Raw genomic sequence first — 23,904 nt, 5'->3', positions numbered from 1 at the left:
ACTTCCCATGTTGAGTCTTTGTTGACATTTCCTATTTTGTTTTCAGGTATGGATTATAATATATGTAGATAAATGCAAAAATTCCTTTGGGTCTTGTATCTTTCAAGTATTAAAGTTACTTTAATGTATACACAAGATGTGGTAACTTACTACTTTACCTTTGAATATCCACCTCTGAATTTGTTTTCTACTTAAATTATATAGCCGCAAATTAGACCCAATAATTTGGATTTTAGTGATTTGATATTGCTACTAATTTAGTATAAGTTAGTTTCTACAGAATCCTGACTACACCACTATTAGGTCTAGAGGCATCCAGTTATTTGTTTCCTTGGAATTATTTCATATTTTTCCATCTTCGGATTTAAACTAGTTCTGTATCCTTGGACTTACATACTTTCTTTCAACATTGGACTTTCACCTTTGGATTTATGAGACATTCTATCAATAGACATTACTGTAGACATTCTACAGTAATGATTATTGGTATCACTGCAATAGTGGTTCACTCCATTTTGGATTATAGATTATAATTATTAATCTAACTTTTCTCTATCTCAGAACATTATGCGATTCTTCACATATTTCCCTCTTTCTATGCTTAGATATGTAAGCAATTACTCCCCTAATTGGTAATTTTTCGATTTATATGAGATTATACAACTTCAATTGTCAGATTAATGTGGTGTAGCCATATCACTTGGTGTACCGTCTATTAATTTTGATCTGCATTCTTTTTATCACTGCTTTGTTCAATACTTTTTATTTATCTATGAACCGTTATGTTTATTTTTGTATATCTTGACTTTATTATGGTAAAGTCCTATTATTCCAACCAAACTTCTTTTTTCCAAAGCTAATCTTATGTATCTCCATGCATTTATTAGTTCAAAATATGACAACAGAGGTCATTATTTTCCCATCTTTTTCCATTTCTTCACAGCTCTCTATTAAGTCTGTTATGTACTATAAATTGCTTCATGTAGCTATGTTACTAATGTGGTTATGGTTGACATGCATTTACCTACTCTAAATATGTGCGTTATATTTCCCCACTTTTTCCTTCAGCTCATTATTTTCTCACCAGCTTACTTCTGCTATACATTACTTGAAAACTCCAGGTATCATTCACTTTCTTATTATACTTTCATTTCTTGGCATGTTTCGACTTGCATGTTTTTGCACCTGCTTTTTCCTTGCAATTAGTATTAGCATCCTTTTATACTAATGCTTATAAAGCCAGAGCCCTTACTATAAGGTTGGGCTTCACAACCCCAGTTAGCTCAGTGTGATTTAACAACTTTTTCTTCAAGTTAATGCTATGGATAGAGGGATGGTTAAGTCTAAGATGACAGAGTGGTTGTCTAAATGACTTTATGATAACTGAAAGGAAAGTGGAAGAGAAATTGTTGAAGCTGAACATAAAAAACCTAACCATTCTTATACTTTATTATTTAAAATAGTCAAGCCCTCTGATTCCTACCTTTTGTTTGGCCTTTAGTTGATTTTGCAGTATAAAACTGCCAACAACACTAACAATAAAATCTTCTGAATCTGGCACCTTGGACCAAATTACGGATTAAGAGTTGATCACTTCAAGTTTCATTGTTAGTCGTCCTTAATAGAGTAGCCTTTGTCACAGTGGGTAAAGATCTGTGTGTGTGTGTGTGTGTGTGTGTGTGTGTGTTTTGAAAGGTCCAGCCCAGGCTTGAGGCCGGAGAAAACATGGCTTACTTACAAGCAGTATTGGTAAAGTGTTTGCAATGTCAGCAAGTTGACTGCAACCTGCTAATTTTCAAGCCCAAGCAGAAATACAAAATTGCTTGTACTTGTCTTGTTTAGGAGACCCTCCTAAACAAGGTAAGTACAAATTCATTGTACTTATTACCCATTAATAACATCTTTTAAAATTCATGTGAGCAGCAAACAATATGGGTAAGCCTAAATACATACAAGCAGCAGTAAATAATTATATATCAGTACATGAGCATGCAAATTAAGATAAATCTTTATAAATCTCAGCTTATTTGGCACATTAAGATAATTATTGCAATTTAGAAGTATTAAACTTCTCCACTGTCATAAGTAGCAAGACTGCCACGGGGGGAGGAAAAAAAAAAAAATATATATATATATAAGGTCAAAATAAAATAGTATTAAAAAAAAATGTAATACATTTTAAATATAATTACATTAAATATACTTAATTTACTTTAAATATATGTTTAAAGTATTCTTATTTGAGTGGTATTTGTTTATTTTGTGCCAATTCTACAGATGTAATTTGAAGTGATATTGTAATTTTATATAGTTTACAAGTTAGTTAATATATGCAGTGTTCACATTTGAGGTGCATTAGCAAATAGCAATAATTCATGATTTATAACAAAATAAGTCAACCCATCTACTTGAGAATTTGTTACCAAGATTCCTAAAATATTCTCAGTAAGCATTGAAATTTTGAAGTGAATAAAATTGCCTTAATTTTTTAGGACATTTTATCCACAAAATCTTACTCTAAATTTCCAAATTTATAGTAATATTTATGTAGGGGAAACTGGGGAGGAAATAATACGAAATTGGAATCAAACTTGGAACTCATCCCAGGGGCCATGTATTGAAAATGTGGTTGCAATCTGCATTTTTGCTCAATGTGAAAACATCCTTTCATCTATGCCAATTTTTGTAAGGGGAGGAAAGAATGATGTCAATGAAATTGTAATTGGACCTGAAATTTTTCCAAGCACCAACAAAACAGATTCAAAAACAAATTTAGCCTCAATTTGACTTTACATACTAAAGTAAAATGTGAAATATACTTTCAGTTATGTAAGCAGGAGAGGCCATGATTGATGTTAAAACTTTTTCAGGGACCAACAAAGCATACCAAAACATGACATCAATTGAACTTATCTTAATAAAAATATCTAAACATCAAATAACATACTTCTACTACTAGTTAGGTTATGTATACAGGAGCATTATATTTCAAGGAAATTTCAAGGTTTAGGCCTAAATGGAAGTCATATGAGACTCGTGGCAGAGAAGAAAAATGAATGGAATGCATATAAACAGAAGCCTATAGTTGATGTAAGTTAGTCTGTAATCAAGTCGCAAAGGAGGTTAGGCAAGCAAAGGCATATTACGAGAAATCTTTGGCAGAGGATGCTAAGAAAAACAGCAAGGGCTTCTTTACTTATATAAACTCTAGAAAGAAGGGGATGAATCAGATTGGCCCACTTGATATCGATGGTTCGACTGTTGATGATCCTACTCAGATAGCTGACAAACTTAGTAAGTATTTTGCATCTACATTCACACATGAGGAATTCTGTAAGGAAGTGGAGGACAGAAGCTTATTAAACTCTAACAGGGAGTTTAATGATTTTGTAATAACTGAGAGCAAAGTGGAGGAGAAATTGTTGAAGTTAAACATAAGAAAAGCACCTGGGGTGGATGGGATCTATCCAGTTATATTAAAGCAAGCAGCAAAGGAAGTAAGCAAACCCTTAGCCATAATTATGAGTGCATCCTTGGACTCAGAGGAAGTATCCACGCATTGGAAATGTGCAAATATATCCCCAATTCACCAAGGGGGATCAAAGAGTGGCACGAGTAATTACAGACCTGTTAGTCTAACTTCTGTTCCAGGGAAAATACAGTTATAGTTCAGACACAGCATGGGTTTGTTAAGAGGAAGCCTTGTCTGACAAATTTGATTAGATACTATGATGTGGTTACAAAGGAACTGGATGCAAAAAATAATTTTGATATCAAATACTTGGATTTCAAGAAAGCTGTTGATACTGTTGTGCATAAAAGACTACTGTACAAATTGGAGCAGTATGGTATTCAGGGCAAATTGCTACAATGGATAAAAAGATGTTTGAGTGAGAGAAGGCTGAAGGTGATAATCAATGGATGCTGATCTTCGTGGACTAATGTTATTAGTGAAGTCTCACAGGGTTGTTTTTTTTTATATTTGTCAATGATATTGATGAAGGTATATCACACTTAAAATGAAAGACCTAGGAGTAATAGTGCAGTCAGATATGAAGTTTTCTGAGCAGTGCAGACAGGTGCCAGAGCAGGTCATGGGGTCTTATCAATGATATTCAGGTATTTTTCTGTCAGGGATAAGGTGGTGATTATGTTTTTGTATAACCAGGAGCTCACATCTGGTGAGTATGGGCTTGGCATACCCAGGGTGTCTCTCTCTCTCTCTCAGGGTAACTCGGGAGGGTTTTTTTTTTTTTTTTTTTTTTTTGGCTGGTGCAGCATAAGCCCAGGCTTCCTTGCACCATATGGCTAATAATAATAAGGCAATGGTCAGACCACACCTTGGGTACTGTGTACAGACCTAGAAGCCTCATTTAGGAAATGATTAGAGTTGCTAGAATGAGTACAGAGGACAAGATTGGTGACAGGAACGTGTGGATCCTCTTACCAAGAAAGGCTGAAATTCTGCAAATTGCAGCATCTGGAGACTACGCACCTGTGACTAGGTGATCTGATTGAGGTGCGTAATGCCTTGAATGGGTTAAGCAGGCTCAATCCTGATGGGATTCTTCCTCTTGCTCAGATTACAAACCTGAGGGGGCATAAATTCAAATTGAGGAAAAGCAGTTGTAGAATAGATGAGAAGACATTTTCCATTAGCCAGCACATATTTGATTGCAGGAACACACTTCCATCTGTCATTGTGGAATTTGATAGATTAAATAAATTCAAGGAAGAACTGGACAAACTTTTGGAGGGAATGGATGTGTGAAATATGTGTAACTGAAGTGAAAAGTAAATAGTCATCTTCTTATCAATTAACTACTTCTATCAATTAACTTTTTAGAACACTTAATAAAATTTGAAATTTTCATCCTTGAAACATAATTAGACCTGCATAATATTTATCACACACACACTAAAATAGATAAATAAGAAAATAAAAATGTAGTAGTCATTAGAGACAGTAGAATGCACATCCTCCACATGATACCCAATATATTACCGAAATTACGTATTAAAAAATTAATATAAATGCCCATAGTATGGCAAAACTGTAGAGAAAAAATTTAACATAAACCTAACAATTATTTGTAATAGGGAGGAAAGAGAAGGGATAACAAGACAGAAACTAGCCAAAAGCCTCCAAATAATTTATAATATAATTTAAATCCAATTCAAATAAATCCATTTTTAAAAATTTTAAATATACGACCAATTGTATAAGAATGTAGCAGCACCCCCCTTGTAAGGTACCAGTTCTGAGAAAAGTGAAATATCACCAAAAGAAACTAATCAAACTACTAAAACAAAATAAAATAGACTGACCATTATGCCCCATATCGACAGAGGACCACGAGGCCAATAATGGTCATGGAATCGCTAGACAAATCGTCGCATAGACGAACCGATCGAAAGATCTATCCACCCCTCCATCCTCCAATTGAGCCACAAATGCAGAGGATTTGCATAGCAGTGGTCCTTATGCAGCGAAAAAATAAACAATAGAACAGATTAGCACTCCAGAGCAAAGCCACACCACCGACATACTGAAAGCTTAACCAGCTTATACAGGGTGTCTCAAAAACATTGGTACAAAAAAAAGGGGAGGTAGGTAACATCCAAAGGAATGAGAATCGCATAGGAACCCATAACCGGAAACGTCATGGGAAAGTAGTAGCAGAGGCACAAGAAGCAGAAATGACGCAAGACAATAATTAGTGACAAACATTTATTTGACATAATATTAACAATGGAGTATGAGATGGATGTATTTCATGATGTTACAACAGATGCTCGAAGGTTCCACCATGAGACACAATGCATGCATGACACTGACGCAGCATGGATTGGCAGACACACCTGGAGTTTCTTTGACAGTAGCAGCAGTGCAGACGAGTCTCACCACGAGATCCATTTCCGTCTCCACAGGCAATTCAATCATGATAGATTTGAGGGCCCCCCACAGAAAGAAATCAAGGCTTGATAAATCAGGTAAGCGTGGGGGCCAGGCAACGGGTCCACCACGGCCAATCCATCGACACCCAAAACGCCTGTTCAAATGGTCACGAACACACCTTCCATAATGGGCAGGCACCCTGTCATATTGAAACCAAATGTTGCATCTCTCATTTTCTGGAACATCTTCAAGTAACTCTGGTAGAACTTGTTCAAGAAAGATCCGATATTTAGCAGAGTTCATGCAGGATGGTAACAGGTATGGACCGACTAAGCAGTCACCGACCATACCTGCCCACACATTTATTGCGAACCGATGTTGTCGCATGGGGGCGCACACCGTGTGGGTTTTCGTGAGCCCACACTCGAGCATTGTGCTGTTTGAATAAGCCTTCCCGAGTGAAATAAGCCTATCCGTGAACAAAACATAGGCTGAAAAATTCAAGTCTTGAACACTTTCTTGGAAAAACCACTGCACAAAAGCCACAAGTGCAGGATGATCTTGGAGGAGCAGTAACTGAACCATTTGGAGATGAAAGGGGTATAAGGAATCATCGTGCCGGACACGCTGTACATTGCAACGAGACACTCCCAAGGCAGAGGCAACAGCATGTGTGCTGGTAGAAGGATTATTCTGGACAGCATTCAACACACTTTCTTCCATGGCAGGAGTTCGTGTCGAATGTGGTCTGCTCCCACTACTCCTGTTACCTCTAAATGACCCATAATCGCACAAATTTTGATGCACACGCGCAAACAAACGGTGGTCCGGTACATGTTTGTCTGGGAAGCGTTCTTCATAAATTCGTTGAGCGGCTCATCCATTGCCCTCTGCTAATCCATACACTAGGTGTATGTCTGCCACCTCACAGTTCGTGTATCGACGCATGCTCTTCGTGCGGCGACTACTGCTTGAATGAGTAAACCAGAAATTTTCCCTCTCGCAAACTGATGAACAACGCTGTGTACCGACTTATGGTGATGTTTCCGGTAATGGGTTCCTATGCGATTCACATTCCTTTAGATGTTACCTACCTCCCCTAAACGTTTGCGCCAATATTTTTGAGACACCCTGTATAGATACAGAAAACAGAAAATATATTTACAGATGGCAGTATAGGTGCAGCTTAAGCCCGTCAAACCCACTACTACTATCTGATTTAGATATGTATGAGTAATGACATTAAAAATAAAACAGATAAATAAGAAAATAAAATAAATATGAAGTAGTCATTAGAGGTAGTAAAATACACATCCTCCACATGATACCCAATATATTACTAAAAATTACTGAAAATTTAACATAAACGAATTTAACATTTATGTTAAATTTTTGCTCTACAGTTTTGACATACTACGGGTATTTGTATTAATTTTTCAATATACGTAATTTTAGTAATATATATATATATATATATATAGAATAGTAGAAAAAGAAGATTATAGTAGATATGTAAAAGATGAAAGAATGTTATGATACATGTTCAGGTATTTTCTACACCTGACCATGATCAGGAACTGCATTTCTATACTTGTTCATAGTAGTAGAAGAAAGGTGAAATGCCAAAAAGCGAAAAAAAAAAAAAAAAAGAGATTAGTACATTCTTCTACAGTATGGACAAGGTAGTCCCAATGCAGTGTCAATTATTAAAGTAAAAATAAGGATCAAGTTAGAATAAAATATAGTTAAGTGTTTTCAGAATGGAGAGAGGTATTTTTAATAAAAGTATGTAGGGTTTTGTGTAGGATTTAAATGCAGGAATTTTGTGGAAATTGAAATTAAATAATTTGGAACAAGCACATGGTAAGGGTGAGGTATTAAATTGAGGACAGGGAAGGGAAAAAGGAGTAGTTAAGTGAATAAATATGAAAATAGCAATAGGAGAAGGATAGTAGGAATGTTCGTATCACCCTCACATACACTAAGTTTTATGAACTGGAAAAAAGTACAAAACAATGTGACATTAATGCCACGTTGCTTCAGTTAATATAGCAGTCTTAAGTACAACATTATAAACAGCCTTTCTGAAATCCAAGTATATGATACTAAAATTTTTTTTGCATCCAGTTTCTTGGTCACTGCAACATAACCTATCAGATGGGTTAGACAAGACTGCCCCTTAACACAACCATGCTGTGATTGCAGTATAACTGCATTCTGTCCAAATGGTCCTGCATTATTCTTTAACCAGTAACTCCATTATTATCCCTGAAAGAGATATTAAAAGAGAAGTATATGGGATACATATAAATTATCAGATGATACAGAAGCCTATAGGTAGATATAAATTATTCTGTAATCAAGTCAAAGACAGTTAGGCAAGCTAAGGCAGATTATGAGAAGTTTCTGGTAAAGAATGCAAAGGTAAGCAGCAAAGTCTTCTATGCTTATACTAATGGTAGAATAGACACTTTAATGTCTATGGGTAAACTGTTCATGACCCTGTTCACGTTGCTTACAAATTGAATAGGTATTTTGCATCTACATTCACACATGAGGAATTCTTTAGGGAAGGAGATGTCAGAAGTTTATCAAACTCCAAGAGGGAGCTAAATGACTTTGATAACTGAAAGGAAAGTGGAAGAGAAATTGTTGAAGCTGAACATAAAAAAAAAAAAAAGAGAGTCCTGGTGTGGATGAAATCTAATCATATTAAAAGGTGGTAAGCAAACACATTTAGCCATAATTATGAGAGCAAATGTATTCCCAATTCAAAAAGGGGAAATCAAAAGGTGACATGAGTATTTTCAGACGACCTGTTAGTGCTGCATGTCTCAATAGCTCATTTGACATCCATTTAGATATAAACCTTGAACAATATTTCTTCACTGGTATGAAAAGCCTAATCGCTTCTATGATTACTTCCCTGAATGCTTCCCATTTAGAATTTGTTGTTGGTAACATCATCAAATATTCCCATTGCATAGAATTTAAATACTGTCTAAGACCAATGTAGTCACCCTTATGAAAGATATTCTAGTTATTGTATCTTACCACTCAGTGTTAAAATAAATGAAAATGAGTAATAATTGGAAAATTCCAAAAATCAGAGCTTCAAATATAGGATCCATAATTCAAGAACAAGTTAATAATAATGTACCACAACAAAAATTCTGGATAACATTTCTACATATCTCATTTCTTTTTAGTCCCAGTTAAGGAAGGTGTAAAGTATATTGCTAACTCAAAATAAATAACCTCACCTTCAGTGCATTTATGATAGTCTCTTGGTGTTTCTTAACTGCTTCATGAGAAAATTCTGATGTAGCTAATAAGCACATACTTTCCAAAGCAAGGTACCTGAAAGAAAACTAATGTGAATAAGATATTTTCTGCAGCAATTCAATTTGATTAATGGCAATACATCTTTGTATCTAAAAGATTTATATTTAAATCAACAAAATTGATAAATTCCACACTCATATTTTACTTGAAGTCCAAGCTTTCGTATTGATTCCATTTAGATTGTGTATACTACATTTGAGAGTGCAACTGTCGAATTTTATTCATTTCTTTATTTACATTAAATTTAAATTAAATTTTACATTAAATCCCTTAATATTTTTTATTTCCACAAAGTATGTGTAATATTAAAAAAATTATTAAATAAATGAATATGCATTATCTGAAATGCCAACCAGGCTAGCCGGGTGGGTAAAGTACCTGCCTGGCAACCCAAAGGTCGCGGGTTCGAATCCCGCCTAGTACTTGGATCAAAGTACTGCAAAAACCTTGGGAGGTGCATTATGGCCGCAGAAGCCGATGCGCCAACAACTACAAAAAAAAAAAAAAAAAAAAATTTTATCTGAAATAAACACAGTAAAAGGTGGAAAGTAATCATTCTTAACAAACTTTTGAATGAACAGAGATAAAAAAAAAAAAAAAAAAAAAAAAAAAACATGCTTGTATATAAAAAGTTTTTTAATATAATATATTTTTTGCATACACTTCACCTAATTCAATATATTTCATCCAGTGCTTACCAAGTTTTGTATTCTGTTCAATTAATATTCTTTTACCTGATAGGTCAACTAGCTCTTCATAGCTATTTGAACTTCTTCATGGTATCTGTTGTCTTGCAGATGTTCATTACAGTATGAGAACAAAAAACTTGGGAACAAATCTGGGATATAAAGAGGATGTGGAATCACAAATCCCAGTGATGAATTCCTGCCAATATTACACAGGAGCAGTGAGGTTGCAAATTATCATTTTGAAGCAAGACTATTGTGCTGTCAGGCATTACTCTGATTCTCTTTTGAACCTGAATGCTTCAATATTGACTGTGGTCCCCTTTTTCAAAAAGTTCAACATAGAAAACATCACAGAATTAAAAAAAAACATTTTGCATTTGTGTGAGCCACATTCTCTAAGGTGCTTCCATTTGAGACTTGTAAATGAGCAACTACACAGAAATGATGTTAACACTACTCAGAACTGAGGTTATGAACTAAGATTAGCATTAGTAGAGGCATATGATGCAAAGAAAGCAAGCTTATGCAGCATCAGCCAAAAAAAAAAAAACACTTCCATTTCACCCCCCCGTTCGAAATACCTGTCCAGCTGGGGCTTAAATTTATTTAGGCTATCAACTTCAACAACAAGGAATGGAAGTCTGTTCCACCAACCAACTACCCGATGGCTAAAGGCAATTTTCCGCACATCTACTTTTCCTCAATCTGAATTTATGCCCTCTCAGGTGATTATTCTGAACAAGAGGAAGAATCCCATCAGCATTGAGCATACTCAAATCATTCAAGGCTTTATACACCTCTATCAGATCACCTTGCCAGTACCTAGTCTCCAGACACTGTAATTTGGAATGGAACAAAGGGTCGCTCTTTCTTCATAAGAGCAACCCTTCGTTCCATTCATTAATCTTGTTGCCCTTCTCTGTACTCATTCTAGCAGCTCTACATCCTTCTTGAAATGAGGCCTCCAGACCTGTATACAATACTCAAGGTATGGCCTGACCATTGCCTTATACAAGGGAATAATCACCTCCTTATCCCTGCTAGAAAAATTCCTGTATCATTGACAAGACACCATGAGCTACTCTTGCAGCCCATCTGCACTGCTCAGAGAACTTCATATCTGCCTGCACAATTGCTCAAGGTGTGGCCTGACCATTGCCTTATACAAGGGAATACAATACTCAAGGTGTGGCCTGACCATTGCCTTATACAAGGGAATAATCACCTCCTTATCCCTGCTAGAAAAATTCCTGTATCATTGACAAGACACCATGAGCTACTCTTGCAGCCCATCTGCACTGCTCAGAGAACTTCATATCTGCCTGCACAATTGCCCCCCCCCATGAGCTACTCTTGCAGCCCATCTGCACTGCTCAGAGAAGGTGTGGCCTGACCATTGCCTTATACAAGGGAATAATCACCTCCTTATCCCTGCTAGAAAAATTCCTGTATCATTGACAAGACACCATGAGCTACTCTTGCAGCCCATCTGCACTGCTCAGAGAACTTCATATCTGCCTGCACAATTGCCCCCCCCCATGAGCTACTCTTGCAGCCCATCTGCACTGCTCAGAGAAGGTGTGGCCTGACCATTGCCTTATACAAGGGAATAATCACCTCCTTATCCCTGCTAGAAAAATTCCTGTATCATTGACAAGACACCATGAGCTACTCTTGCAGCCCATCTGCACTGCTCAGAGAACTTCATATCTGCCTGCACAATTGCCCCCCCCATGAGCTACTCTTGCAGCCCATCTGCACTGCTCAGAGAACTTCATATCTGCCTGCACAATTGCCCCCCCCATGAGCTACTCTTGCAGCCCATCTGCACTGCTCAGAGAAGGTGTGGCCTGACCATTGCCTTATACAAGGGAATAATCACCTCCTTATCCCTGCTAGAAAAATTCCTGTATCATTGACAAGACACCATGAGCTACTCTTGCAGCCCATCTGCATTGCTCAGAGAACTTCATTCTGCCTGCACAATTGCCCCCCCCATGAGCTACTCTTGCAGCCCATCTGCACTGCTCAGAGAACTTCATATCTGCCTGCACATCTGATCTGCACATCTCATATCTGCCTGCACAATCTTATCTGCAGATTCTTAATGCATGAAGAATCACTACTGATAATCAGATCAAGAGTATTACTCCCTCTAGTTGCCTCCTGAACATGCTAAGGCGCCTCCGTAGCCATGTGGGAAGGAGCAGCAGTGCATAGCACACGCTTCTTGTTTAGACTGGGGTTCGAGCCCGCCACCACTAAATACGGAAAGGTCAGGGAATGACCACCGCATATCCCCGGAGTAATATGGCCTTAGTTGCTAATGCTCCTAAAAACCAAATAACAACAACAACAACCCGAACATGCTGATGTAGAAAACAATCATCCAATAAATCCACAAAAGCCTTGCTAGTGTGTGTGAGTGACCAACCCACAAATTCCAGTCAATATCTGGGAAATTAAAATCCCCCATTATAAGACTCTCTGATTTACTGGCCCACTATTTCCCTGTACAGTTTCTTATTATACTCATCATAGTCATTAGGCCTATAGCACACTCCTACTCTCTATTTTTATCTCCCAATGCTTATGTCACACCAAACTGACTCGACACTGCACCGTCCAGCGATGTCAACTGGCTTCACTTCCTTGGATTTTATGCATTTCTTAACTAATAGCATAACCCCTCCTCCCTTCCTATCCTGTCTGTCATTCCTGTACGCATTTTACTCCCCAAATTCCAGTTCTGCATTCCTTATATCTGTGTGACACCAAGTCTCTGATATCCTAACAATATCTGCCTTTGATGTTTTGAGCAATACCTCAAATTCATCAAATTTATTTACCAAACTCCTAGCACTGGTATACACGCAAGTATACATGCACCTGTTCCTATTCTTAGCTACCCTAACACAACCCATGTGTTTACTTGTACTGCAATGACTCCCAGCAGTCTCTGAAATATCCTGCATCTTGTTTTCCAGGCTTCTGCTCATTACAATAGAAGCAGTGCAAGAATCACTTTCACCTCTGCCAGTGGCTAATATGTTAATCTATTAGTCCTTGTATCCCCCCAAGCTAGCAGTTTTCCGACCCACCTTTTCACACCACCCTGATATATAACTGCTGGTTTTAGGAAATGAACAGAATTTAAGAGATATGAGATAACAGAAAGAACTGAAGTGGTGCAACATCATGCACTTATTTATTTTTAAAAGTCTTAGCAGCATGTGAAGCTTCCTTACATCAATTATATTTCTCTGTGCTTCAAACAAAACCCAGCTAAGCCAGTCTTGTATGAAGTGAGATCAAAAAAGTTCAGAGTGAATTTGTATTTTGAAATTGTAGCATCATTTGACAAATTGCAACTTGTCATAACATGTTTAGTGACTGATCTCAACATATAATGCACAAATCACCCATTTAACTGGTCAGAATAAATTACTTTGCACTGAATAGAAGGAATTATGAATTTCATCATATTTTAAAATAGGAAATTTCTACCCAACAACAAATTTGCACCAAATTTTGTTTCAGATTAAGAAAAAGTGCAATAGAATAGTAGAAATACATAAAATGTTAAAAACTGTTTTAGGAAAAGATGCTATGTGTCATTTGAAGACTTTTCAATGGTTTGCAAAATTTAAAGAGTCCATCTTTTCCATCACCCATGAACCTTCTCTGGCTTACCCCTCAACTTCAAAAACCAATGATTCGATTGTTTGTGTTATGATCTGGAGAGGTTTAACCATTCATGAAGTTGTTAGTGAAATGTACATTTCTTATGGGATATGTCAATCAATTTTAACACAAGATATTGGGTATTTCACAAGGTATTTCAGTCAAATTTGTGCTTTGAATCCTCAGTGGTGATCACAGAGTTCTCACATGTTGGGATTCTTCATCAATGTACTGCTGCTCACTCATACTTGGTTACTGGCAACATTACTGGCAACAAGTTGCCAGTAATTGTTGCCAGTTGTTCCATCATTACTGGCAACAAGTTGCTGTGTGGGTGTAACTAAGATCGAAACAAAGGTCCAGTTCTCTCAATGGAGGATTATCTTTTTCAGGGTCAAAAAATAAATAAATAAATAAATAAAAAAAAAAAAACCAAGACAATCTGAATCATATGTGAAGATCATGCTTATTGTATGTTTTGACTCACTGGGCACTAATCAATATGAATTTGTCCCACATGGCCAAACGATTGATCATGAATACTAACAAAATGTTCTATGGAAACTCTGGAATGCTGTTCAGAAAAAATGGCTGCAGAAGTATGGTTCAGAAATTAGCACTTACATCATGACAATGCAACAATTAGTAAGTGATTTCATGAAAATGGGTCACTAATCATGAAACTTGATTTATTTAGCAATGGTGAATCAGAATAATGTAGCCAATATGACTACTGGAATCACAGCATTTTCACTTATATCTGTAGGCATGAGAGTTACTCTACTAAGAACATTTGTGGCCCATCTCCTAATGGCTTGGATGGATACTGAGAAGCTGCTTGACTACTGCTTCCTGTTAGCAAAGTAACCAGAAACAACTAAGCAAATTACACACAAATATAGCACTACACTAATTTCTGGCAACTTTGGAGAGTTATGTATCATCATGGTGTACCAGAACAGAGTCAAACTAATGTTATAGAGTTGCTCTGCATAAGGTGGCATACATGTTCAATCAGGATATTTGTCTTTAAACTGAGTTTGCAAGATCACATACAACACTGTTCTTTGTAAACACATGTTCAAACAGGGAATATGTCACGATTGCTCTGTCACAAACAAACTAGTGTGAATGATATTGTGCAAGTGTATCCTAACAAAATGTTGTCTATATGTGGAAGTGTGCTGTTTTCAATTGGCATACTGCAAGGTCTGCTACTGCGGAGGGGATTCAGGAGACTGGTGGCTGATTTGACACAGGAGACTGGTGGCTGATTTGACACAGGAGACTGGTGGCTGATTTGACACTCGAGATGGCAGAGAATGGAAAAAGACTTGGGGGGGAGGGTATTGTGCAGTCAGATATGAAGTTTTCTGAGCAGTGTAGGCAGTGTGCAAGAGTATCACATGGTGTCTTGTCAATGAGAGACAAGAATTTTTCTAGCAGGGATAAGGAGGTAATTATTCCCTTGTATACAGCAGTGGTCGGGCCACACCTTGAGTACTGTATAGGTCTGGAGGCCTCATTTTAGGAAGGAGGTAGAACATGTACAGAGAGGGGCAATAAGATTGGTGAATGGAACAAAGGGTTTCTCTTAGAGAGAAAGGCTTAAGTTCTGCAAATTTCAGTGTCTGGGGACTAGGCACCTGCAAGGTGATCTGATTGAGGTGTATAAAGCCTTGAATGGTTTGAGCAAGTGCAATGCTGATGGGATTCTTCCTCTTGGCGAGATTAATTGCCTGAGGGGGCAAATTCAAATTGAGGAAAGACAGTTGTAGATTAGATGTGCATAAATTTTACTTTAGCCAGCCGGTGGTTGATTGCTGGAACAAACTTCCAGCAGTCATAGAAGTTGACAGCTTAAATAAATTCAAGGCAGAAGAGTGAATGGATGGGTAAAATTGGAAAGGTATGTTTTTTTTTCTTTTGGGTTGATGCTGTATAAGCCTGCTTTCTTGCATCATATATGAAAGCTAATGCTAATTTGCTGGATAAAAAATGAGTTTTCAAAAGAAAACACCATGCAGCCCTTTCCTGAGAATGACTAACTCAGCCACATTGTGAAAAAATCTCATAAGAATTCTTTGCATCATTGACAAGATTCAAACTCTGGCCTTTTACACCTGGTGTGGGAGGGCATCAATTATAAACATGTACAGCCCACAAGGTTCTGGTGCCAAAATTACTGCTTGCAATACCTACTTATAAAACCAGGTGAAAAGCTTGCTTCATTTAAACTAAGCCTGTGAACAGAGCAATTAAAAATTGTGAGATGAATAAAATTTAGAACACAAATCAATGAAAAAAAAATTAAATTCAACAAAATCTTACTAGCTTATCCAGAACTTAAAGTATATGCACTTAATTACAATCCTTCTAATTAAAAAGTGTAAAGTATATCATACTCTGAGTAAGTCATAAGTTGTTTATGAGAGGAAAGATGAAATCTAATTTACATATCACCGATTTCACAACAAAAGCAAGATAAAATTGTGACTAAAGAAATGTTTTCCAACATTATTTTTCTTCATGCCTCAATAGATAAAAATATTCTTTAATGCTTATGTCATACTTCTGCTTTGAGCACATGATTAATTACAGGAAATTCCTCAAAGTGAATGTTTCCAGAGTGAAATAGCCTCCATCACTATCAGACTGGTGTGGGGTTGTGGATCATCATGGAGAAGAACCTCATTAAGGTTTTTGTCCAGTCATGCTCTACAAGTGCAGCCTTTCAACTTTTTAAACATTTCCACATATAAATCTGAGTTGATTGTGGTGCCAAGCTTCAAGAAGTCCACAAGCAAGACCCCACCTTTGTCCAAAAACACTGTTGTTATTACTTTACCTACAGAAGGCTGTCTTGAACTTCTTCTTGTGCTGTAAATTTTGATGGTGCCACTCCATCGATTGTCTCTTCATTTCAGGATCATAATGGTGGACCCAGGTTTCATCACCTGTGACTATGCGTGAAAGAAAAACCTCTCCTTCACTCTCCGTAGTGCTGGAGAAGTTCTACAGATGACTTTCCGGGCTTCTTTGTGCTCATGTATCAGCACTTTCGGGACCTACCGGGCACAAAACCTTGTAGCCTAGTTCCTTTATGATGGTTATCACGGCTGGTTTCCCTATACCTACTGCATCACACGATTTGTGTGTTCTGATGTGGCAGTCCTCTCTGATAAGCACATCAATCTGGTTCTTGTCTGTTGTCACTGACGTTACTGGCCAGCCACTTCGGGGCTTGTCAGTTTCACTTTCCCCACTCTTAAAGTGTCTTACCCAACATCTAACTGTATTCACATCTACAGTATTGTCACCATAGACATTTTTGAGACTTTATAGATTCAATGGGCATGGTAAAAAATTCAATCACCACTCTTTGCTCTATATGTATATCTGTAACATCCACCATTTTGAACTATTCGTGTGCCGCACTCACGAGAACAATCACAGCATCACTCACTATGGTGAATCTAGAGACCTCTAGTGTCCACTCAGTGATATACGAAAGGATCTACAGTGCCACATATTTGAAAGCAAAAAAATTAGGAGGTATTATTACCGGTCCTCGTATGTTTTCAGGGTAGTTTCAAATAACGTGTCAGTTTATGTACAAATGCACAAGAAAAGAGTAAAATAATAACAAAAAATTTAAATAAAATAAATAATAAATGAAAAGGAAATGGACAACCTGCACATTTCTCTCCTCCCATAGGTAACTATCCAGCTGACCTATTAATTTCCCTAAACCGTCAGCCTCTACCACCCATGTAACTTATTCCAGTAATTTATAACTTACTGGATAAAATAAAACTTCGTGCAATCCAGTCTAAACATCTCCTCACGTAACTTGAATTTATGGCCCCTAGTTCTAGAATCATAACGTGAAATTTTCATCCTCATTCATTTTACTTTTGCCTCTCAGAGCCTTAAACACCTCAATCAAGTCTCCTCTAAAGTGCCTAGTTTCAAGCTGTGCAACCCACATATTCAAAGTCTTTCCTTGTACAGAGCCTTTTTCTCGATCTCACCAGGAGAGTTACCAGTCTTTGGACCCTTTCAAGAAGCTCAATGTCTTATTTTTAAGTGCAGTCTCAGTACTTGAACACAGCATTCCAAGTGTGATATAACAATAGCCTTATATAATGGGATTATGATATACTTATCTCTACTAGCAAATGTTCGACAAATCATCAATAGGACATGGACTTCCTTGCAACTTGTCTACAATGCTCAGAGAACTTCACGTCTGACTGCATTGTAAATCCCAAGTCCCTTTCTTCTACTACTGACTTTAGTTCAACTCCACCAAGTGTATAAGTTATTTTGGGGTTACTGTTCCCCAGGTGTATGACCTTGCACTTAGCATTAAAGCAAAACTGCCACTTTTCTGACCATCCCTGAAATCTATCTAGGTCACTGTGAAGAAGCTCTGCATGGTGGTGATCATTAACTACTCTACTAATCTTCACATCATCTGCAAATTTAGACATTACACCCTATATCCCTTCATCGATGTCATTTAAGAAAATCAAAAATAACAGAAGTCCCAATACTGATCCCTGGGAAACCCAACTTCTTAAATTAAACCACTCTGAGGAATAACCATTTATCACAACCCTCTGCCTCCTTCCTGGAAGCCATCCTGCTATCCATCTAAGGATTTTTTGCAGTTCCGACCTGTTCCAACTTATAAAGTAACCACTCAGGTGGGACTGAATCTAAATAATGTCAAAATTATTCCCTAAATCCAGCTCATGACTGACCTGTTAAAATAGCTAACCACATTTGTTAAACATTTTCCTTTTACAAAACCACACTGTTTATCTTTCAGAATTCCATTTCAATCTAAATGATCCTGGATTCCACCCTTGATCGTTGCCTCCATGATTTTTCCTACTATCAAAGTTAGACTGACCGGTCGGTAATTTCCCACTGCACTCTTAGAAGATCCTTATGTATTGGAGATACATTGGCACTTTTCCAATCCAATGGAATCTCTCCTAAGTCCAGTGATGCTCTCATAATTAGCCTAAATGGTTCAATTTGCTTACTTGCCACCTCCCTTAAAATTATAGGGTATATGCTATCAACCCCAGGAGCCTTACTTGTCTGTAGGCTCGCAAGATTTTTCATTAAATAATCATGTGAAATTTCAGTATCATTAATTACATTTGATAATTCAATTTATCAAAATTGAATCAGGTGATACAAAAATAGAAAACATTACAGCATAAAAACAGTAATAATTAGCTTTTTATTTTTTCATGCTTTTTTGAATTTGTCACTTTTTTTTAAAATTTGATTTACTTTTTCGAGAATTTTACTCTGTTGGATAGTCAAATCAAGATAAGAACAAATTAATATTTAAAAGTATTTATGAACAAAGTGTTAATTTTTACAAAATTTAAACAAAATTTCCACATAGCTCTCTACAGAAACCACCATCATTGAAAACACTACCCATAACCTAAGTGCATTCAGAAATCTCACCACTGCATCTAAGAAGATGCTTGTGTACAAAAGGGTTAACAGACTTTGTGCATAATCATGTTCCCAATAAACACAATTATGGTGATTAGCACATGAAATTTTCCTTCTCACCAATTTTCTGGATAAAAGCCTCAGCAAATTCTACTAATCTGTCAGAATCATTTAGGGACTGATATAATGAACTTGATATCCAAGTCTTCAAATTCTTATAAAGGAAATGTGAAAATTCCAGCTTAGATAACAATCATTTTTATCTTAAGGACTGTTCCGCAGAACTTCAACTATAAGCATTTTCTGTAATTCTCATAGAATGTGGGTTAGCACATTTTATCAAAATTACAGAAATTCTAGGAGCAGTCTAGTATTACTCCTAGCACTCTCAAATATCTTAATATAAATTAAATTATTGGTTTTGATGAAGGAACAGAATAAAAACTTTTGGTCATTCTTTATAATAAGGGCTATACAAGCCAATTTGTAGAAAAGCTTCTCATTAGAATTTTATTTATCTAATTTCTACATCATTTTATCTAATAAATTAGTAAAAACTTTAGGACTATCAATAAAATGATTCAATGGCATTCAGTTTTAAAAGCATAAAGTAACTTATGACTCACTCCAGTATATATATTTTCATCAACTTTGTAAATTACACTACTCTGTTTGGTAAAAATAACTGATTTATTAAGAATATGAAACTGATAACTGCTTAGAGATCTAACTAATAAAAATAATTTAGAAGTGAATTTTGAACAACTGTTTCTCCAATTAGTATACACACTGTTCTGGAAAAACTTTCAACAGTAGTATATATTTCAATCTACTGTAATGACTAATTCCTAAGGAAAATTAGGAATTGATCACTGTGTATGCTGTTAGTGAAATTTAATTTCTATTGCAAAGTGGACTTCAAAAAAAAATTTCCTGCTCTTTCTGAAAAATGTTCTGTTTTGGGCACTGATATTACTACAAAATGCTGGTTCCATTATCAAAACCAATGAAGTTGTTTTGATAATACAAACAGCAGTTGTAACATTAACTTTAAAAGAAAATATACACTTCTCCATTGCATTACTGAAAAAGTGCCTCCCCCTCCTTTCTAACAGATATCCCTCACATTACATGATTAATGCATTCTCAGAAATCACCACAAGGTGAAAACTGAATCTCAGAAATCATTCTCCAGAGAAAATGAATATATGACATACTACTTTCTTAAATTGGATCAAACTAATGGATTCCCCACAGATTTACTTCTTCAAGCTATCAGAAACTACAAAGGATACAAAAAAAAAAATTAGTAAATAAAGATTTTAACAAAGTGCAAGCTTTTTATCAGTTTATATATACCTTTAATTAAGCAATCAGAAGGAAAACAAGAACTGTTGGCCAAAACAAGACCTTTTTTTGGAAAATCCAAGGAGAAAATTTTTCAGGAAAAGCACTTTTTTTAAAGTCCACTTTGCAATAGAAATTAAATTTCACTGACAACGTACACATTGATATAAAATACAGCCACAGGACTGTTTACAGTATAGTATGATTTCAAATATCAGCTTATCTAGGATTTTTTTTTCTCTCCATGGATTTCTATTTGAATTTTCTGTGAGACAAACTGATAATGATTATTTCAAGAGATACTGTTGTTGATTTTGCAACAATATCCCTCCTCATAAATGTTAAGTTAGTTTTGTAATAGTATGAATTCAGTTTTTGAATAAACTCACATGTATGAATTCAGTTTCCCTACTACCAGCTGAATATAACAGATGAATGACAGATGGTTATATGATTAGTAATATGCCAAGAGTGATTTGGGATAATTTGTATTTCAAGCTTCCTTGTGGTGCATTTGTCAGTTCCCCAACCAAGCACCATTATGCATCAATTCTTTTTGCAGTCATTGTCAATCATAATAACATTGGTAGATTCTCACAAGAAAATTAACAATACTGATATCACTTTTTGTCAACTGTATTGACAAACAGTCCATTGGCTGCATTTTAATATAAAATACGTTGTCAGTTTTATGAATTAATTACTAATTTATCTCCAGTGATACTGAGAAGTACTGAAAACTTTTTAAAATAGTGCTGCTAAAAGCACAAAATTAAGGGAGGGGTACTTCCATACCTACAGATTTCCAATGCATTCAGAAGCTTGCTTACTCTTTTTTTTTTTTTTTTTTTCCTGGCTGTATATACAAAATACTTAGACATCACCATAAATGTTGTGGCATACTACTAATCATATACCCATCTCTCATTCATCTTTTATAATTATGATTGACAAAAGGAGGGCAGACTAATTTGAGAGAAGGCAGTTATGGTTCAAAATTCTGTATTATCAGCAAATCAATTTATATGAGTTGCCATTCCATACATATATTTTATTTTCTAACAGATCTTTAATGATATTAGTTTTGAAAAAACTTTTAAAAAAGTTCTTTTTACTTCCTGAATTAGGGAGCATATGTTCCTTAGGCCATATCACATCCAATCAAATGAAAATTATGCAGAATAAAATTTGCTTTTTTTATATATAGTTAACAGAATAATTATGGAAAACTATCTTTATATCTGTATTAATTAGCAAAAATATGAAATCTGAATAATTTAAAAAATATTCTATTTTAATATGCAATTTTTTTACTGTTTTAATTCTATTTTAATGTTATTTTTCAGAAAGAAGAAAATGATTGAAGAAAAACTGCATTGCAAAAAGAATTGTCAAATTATGTTATGACAGTGAGATGAAGGGATATGAATATTTCATAATCCAGAACATTTCCTAACCTTTTCATCACCAAGGACCTCTTTATTCCATTTCAAAGTGACCACCTAGTTCCAATTCTGCCTCGAACTTGCCAAACTAGACAAGGTGACTTTGAGAGGTTATTCCTATAATCTAATGCTTGAAGGTAAATTTCATGGATCTAGTCTTCTGTTATTCCTTAAAAAGTTTATATTTATGCCTATTAGTTCTTGTCTTACTTATCAGAAAGAAATAATTCCCTCACTCATTTTACTCATTCTCTTCTGTCTTCTCACCTCACATCAGGTTTCCCTGATATGGTGTCTGGCTACCAAAGTGTTCTCCAATCTGCATCTTAAGTTATGCTATTTCTCCCCTCTACACACACGCATGCATGCACCTGTTGAATAATTTATTAAAGGTGGTGAATACATTTATAGAGGCCTATTCATAGCTGTTAATTTCTAAAAAGGTATGCACATCTGAACACTTTTTTTTTAACAAGTTTAACGGTACCATTTCAAAACCATTAAAAATAAATAGCCATTATTGGGCTGTTGATAAACTTTGTTTTCCAGTATGACTTGTTTTAAAGGGCCATAAACTCACCTTAAATTTGTTTCTCTATGCTGTAAAAACTGTCCAAGCTGGTTACATGCTCTTACTAGTAGGTTGGGTTCACTAAAAGAAAGATATTTATGATCAAGTTTTAATAGTACTTTGAGAAAAAAATTCTTAATAAATTGAAGACAAACAAATGAAGATGGAAAGAGAAATACTATTACAAAATAGACATTAGTGAGCCATTATTTTATAATGATTGCGTTTCAAATGAAAAGATCAAGGCTGAAATTGTCTTTATTTTGTCCTAACTTTTGTACTACTAACATGGACATTATTTTATTTCTCAGAGCCAATATCAACATTAAAATTACACCACAATTCATAAATATAGATTGCAATTGATAGCTGATCTTATCATACCCAAGCATTTATGCCAGACAACTACAAATATGCCGATAGGCCTTCCAGGAGACTGATTGCAAGATGCCACAATCAGAATTAGGGTTTAGTTCATCCATTTTTTTTTCTCTAAAGATTTTGATTCATCCATTTTTTTCTCTAAAAATGCATATGCTGTTATGCTTTATTTATTAATGCAAAAGTTCATAAACCACCATTAGATGGTGTTCTGCTTACATTTAGCATGAACAACATTAATTTTGCGATTCATTGAAATCATTTTATTTATTGCAAACACACACACACACACACACACACACACACACACACACACACACACACACACACACACACACACACACCTCTATTAACCAAAAAATAATACATACAAGAAAGAAATTCTAGAGAATACAATCATTAAAGATCATATAAGCCCTCAGAGAGAGAGAGAGCGAGAGCTGTATTTTACAAACAATATAGATCTTACATTTAACTGTTGCAAATGTCGGATCTGTAATAAGCAACTGAAAATTAGCCTCGACAAGTGTACAGAATCTGTATTATGAGTTTCATGAGACTTCTTGGTCCAAGAAACACCAAATACATTTGAAGTAACACAATTGTTGTTTTATGCCAGGCTTTGAGCAAAGTGATCAGATATTTAGTAACCAAAATGCAAAACTTCACTATAATAGATTATCTGGTTGTGAAAGAGAAAAAGCATGATCCTGCACAAAATTTTAAATAAAAAAATGAACCTTCGAGCAAGCACATCAAATTCAAATCCAATAGCAGGCATTAGCAGATGCATATGATGCAAGAAAGCAACCTTATGCAGCATCATAAAAAAAAAAAAAAAAAAAAAACCTCCTATTTCACCCCTCCATTCGTTCCAAATGCCTGTCCAGTTCAGCCTTAAATTTATTTAGGCCATCAACTTCCACAACAAAAGATGGAAGCTGTTCCACTAATCTTCCACCCACTGGCTAAAGGCAGATTTCCACACATTTATTCTACAACTGTCTTTCCTCAATCTGAATCTATGCCCCCTCAGGTTCTTCATCTGAGCAAGAG

General features: G+C 35.8%; 1 protein-coding gene across 2 annotated transcripts in view; it reads right to left on the bottom strand.

Moving 5' to 3' along the window:
• The window catches only part of LOC150077411 (AP-2 complex subunit alpha-like), a 588,904-nt gene that overhangs the window by 338,895 nt on the left and 226,105 nt on the right, over positions 1–23,904 (bottom strand). For both annotated transcript variants that reach the window (XM_090386478.1, XM_090386479.1), the window contains exons 10-11: positions 22,477–22,548; positions 9,163–9,259 (exon numbers count right to left, since the gene is read on the bottom strand). In XM_090386478.1, coding sequence (XP_090242604.1) covers positions 9,163–9,259; positions 22,477–22,548 — 169 coding nt within the window. The remainder of the gene's footprint in view (positions 1–9,162; positions 9,260–22,476; positions 22,549–23,904) is intronic.

This window comes from Mastigoproctus giganteus, chromosome 12 (genome assembly GCF_048544385.1).
Source record: "Mastigoproctus giganteus isolate SK-2022 chromosome 12, ASM4854438v1, whole genome shotgun sequence".
NCBI lineage: Eukaryota > Metazoa > Arthropoda > Arachnida > Uropygi > Thelyphonidae > Mastigoproctus > Mastigoproctus giganteus.
The sequence above is the reverse complement of the archived record's forward strand: the minus strand, read 5'-3'. Positions and strand labels throughout refer to the sequence as shown.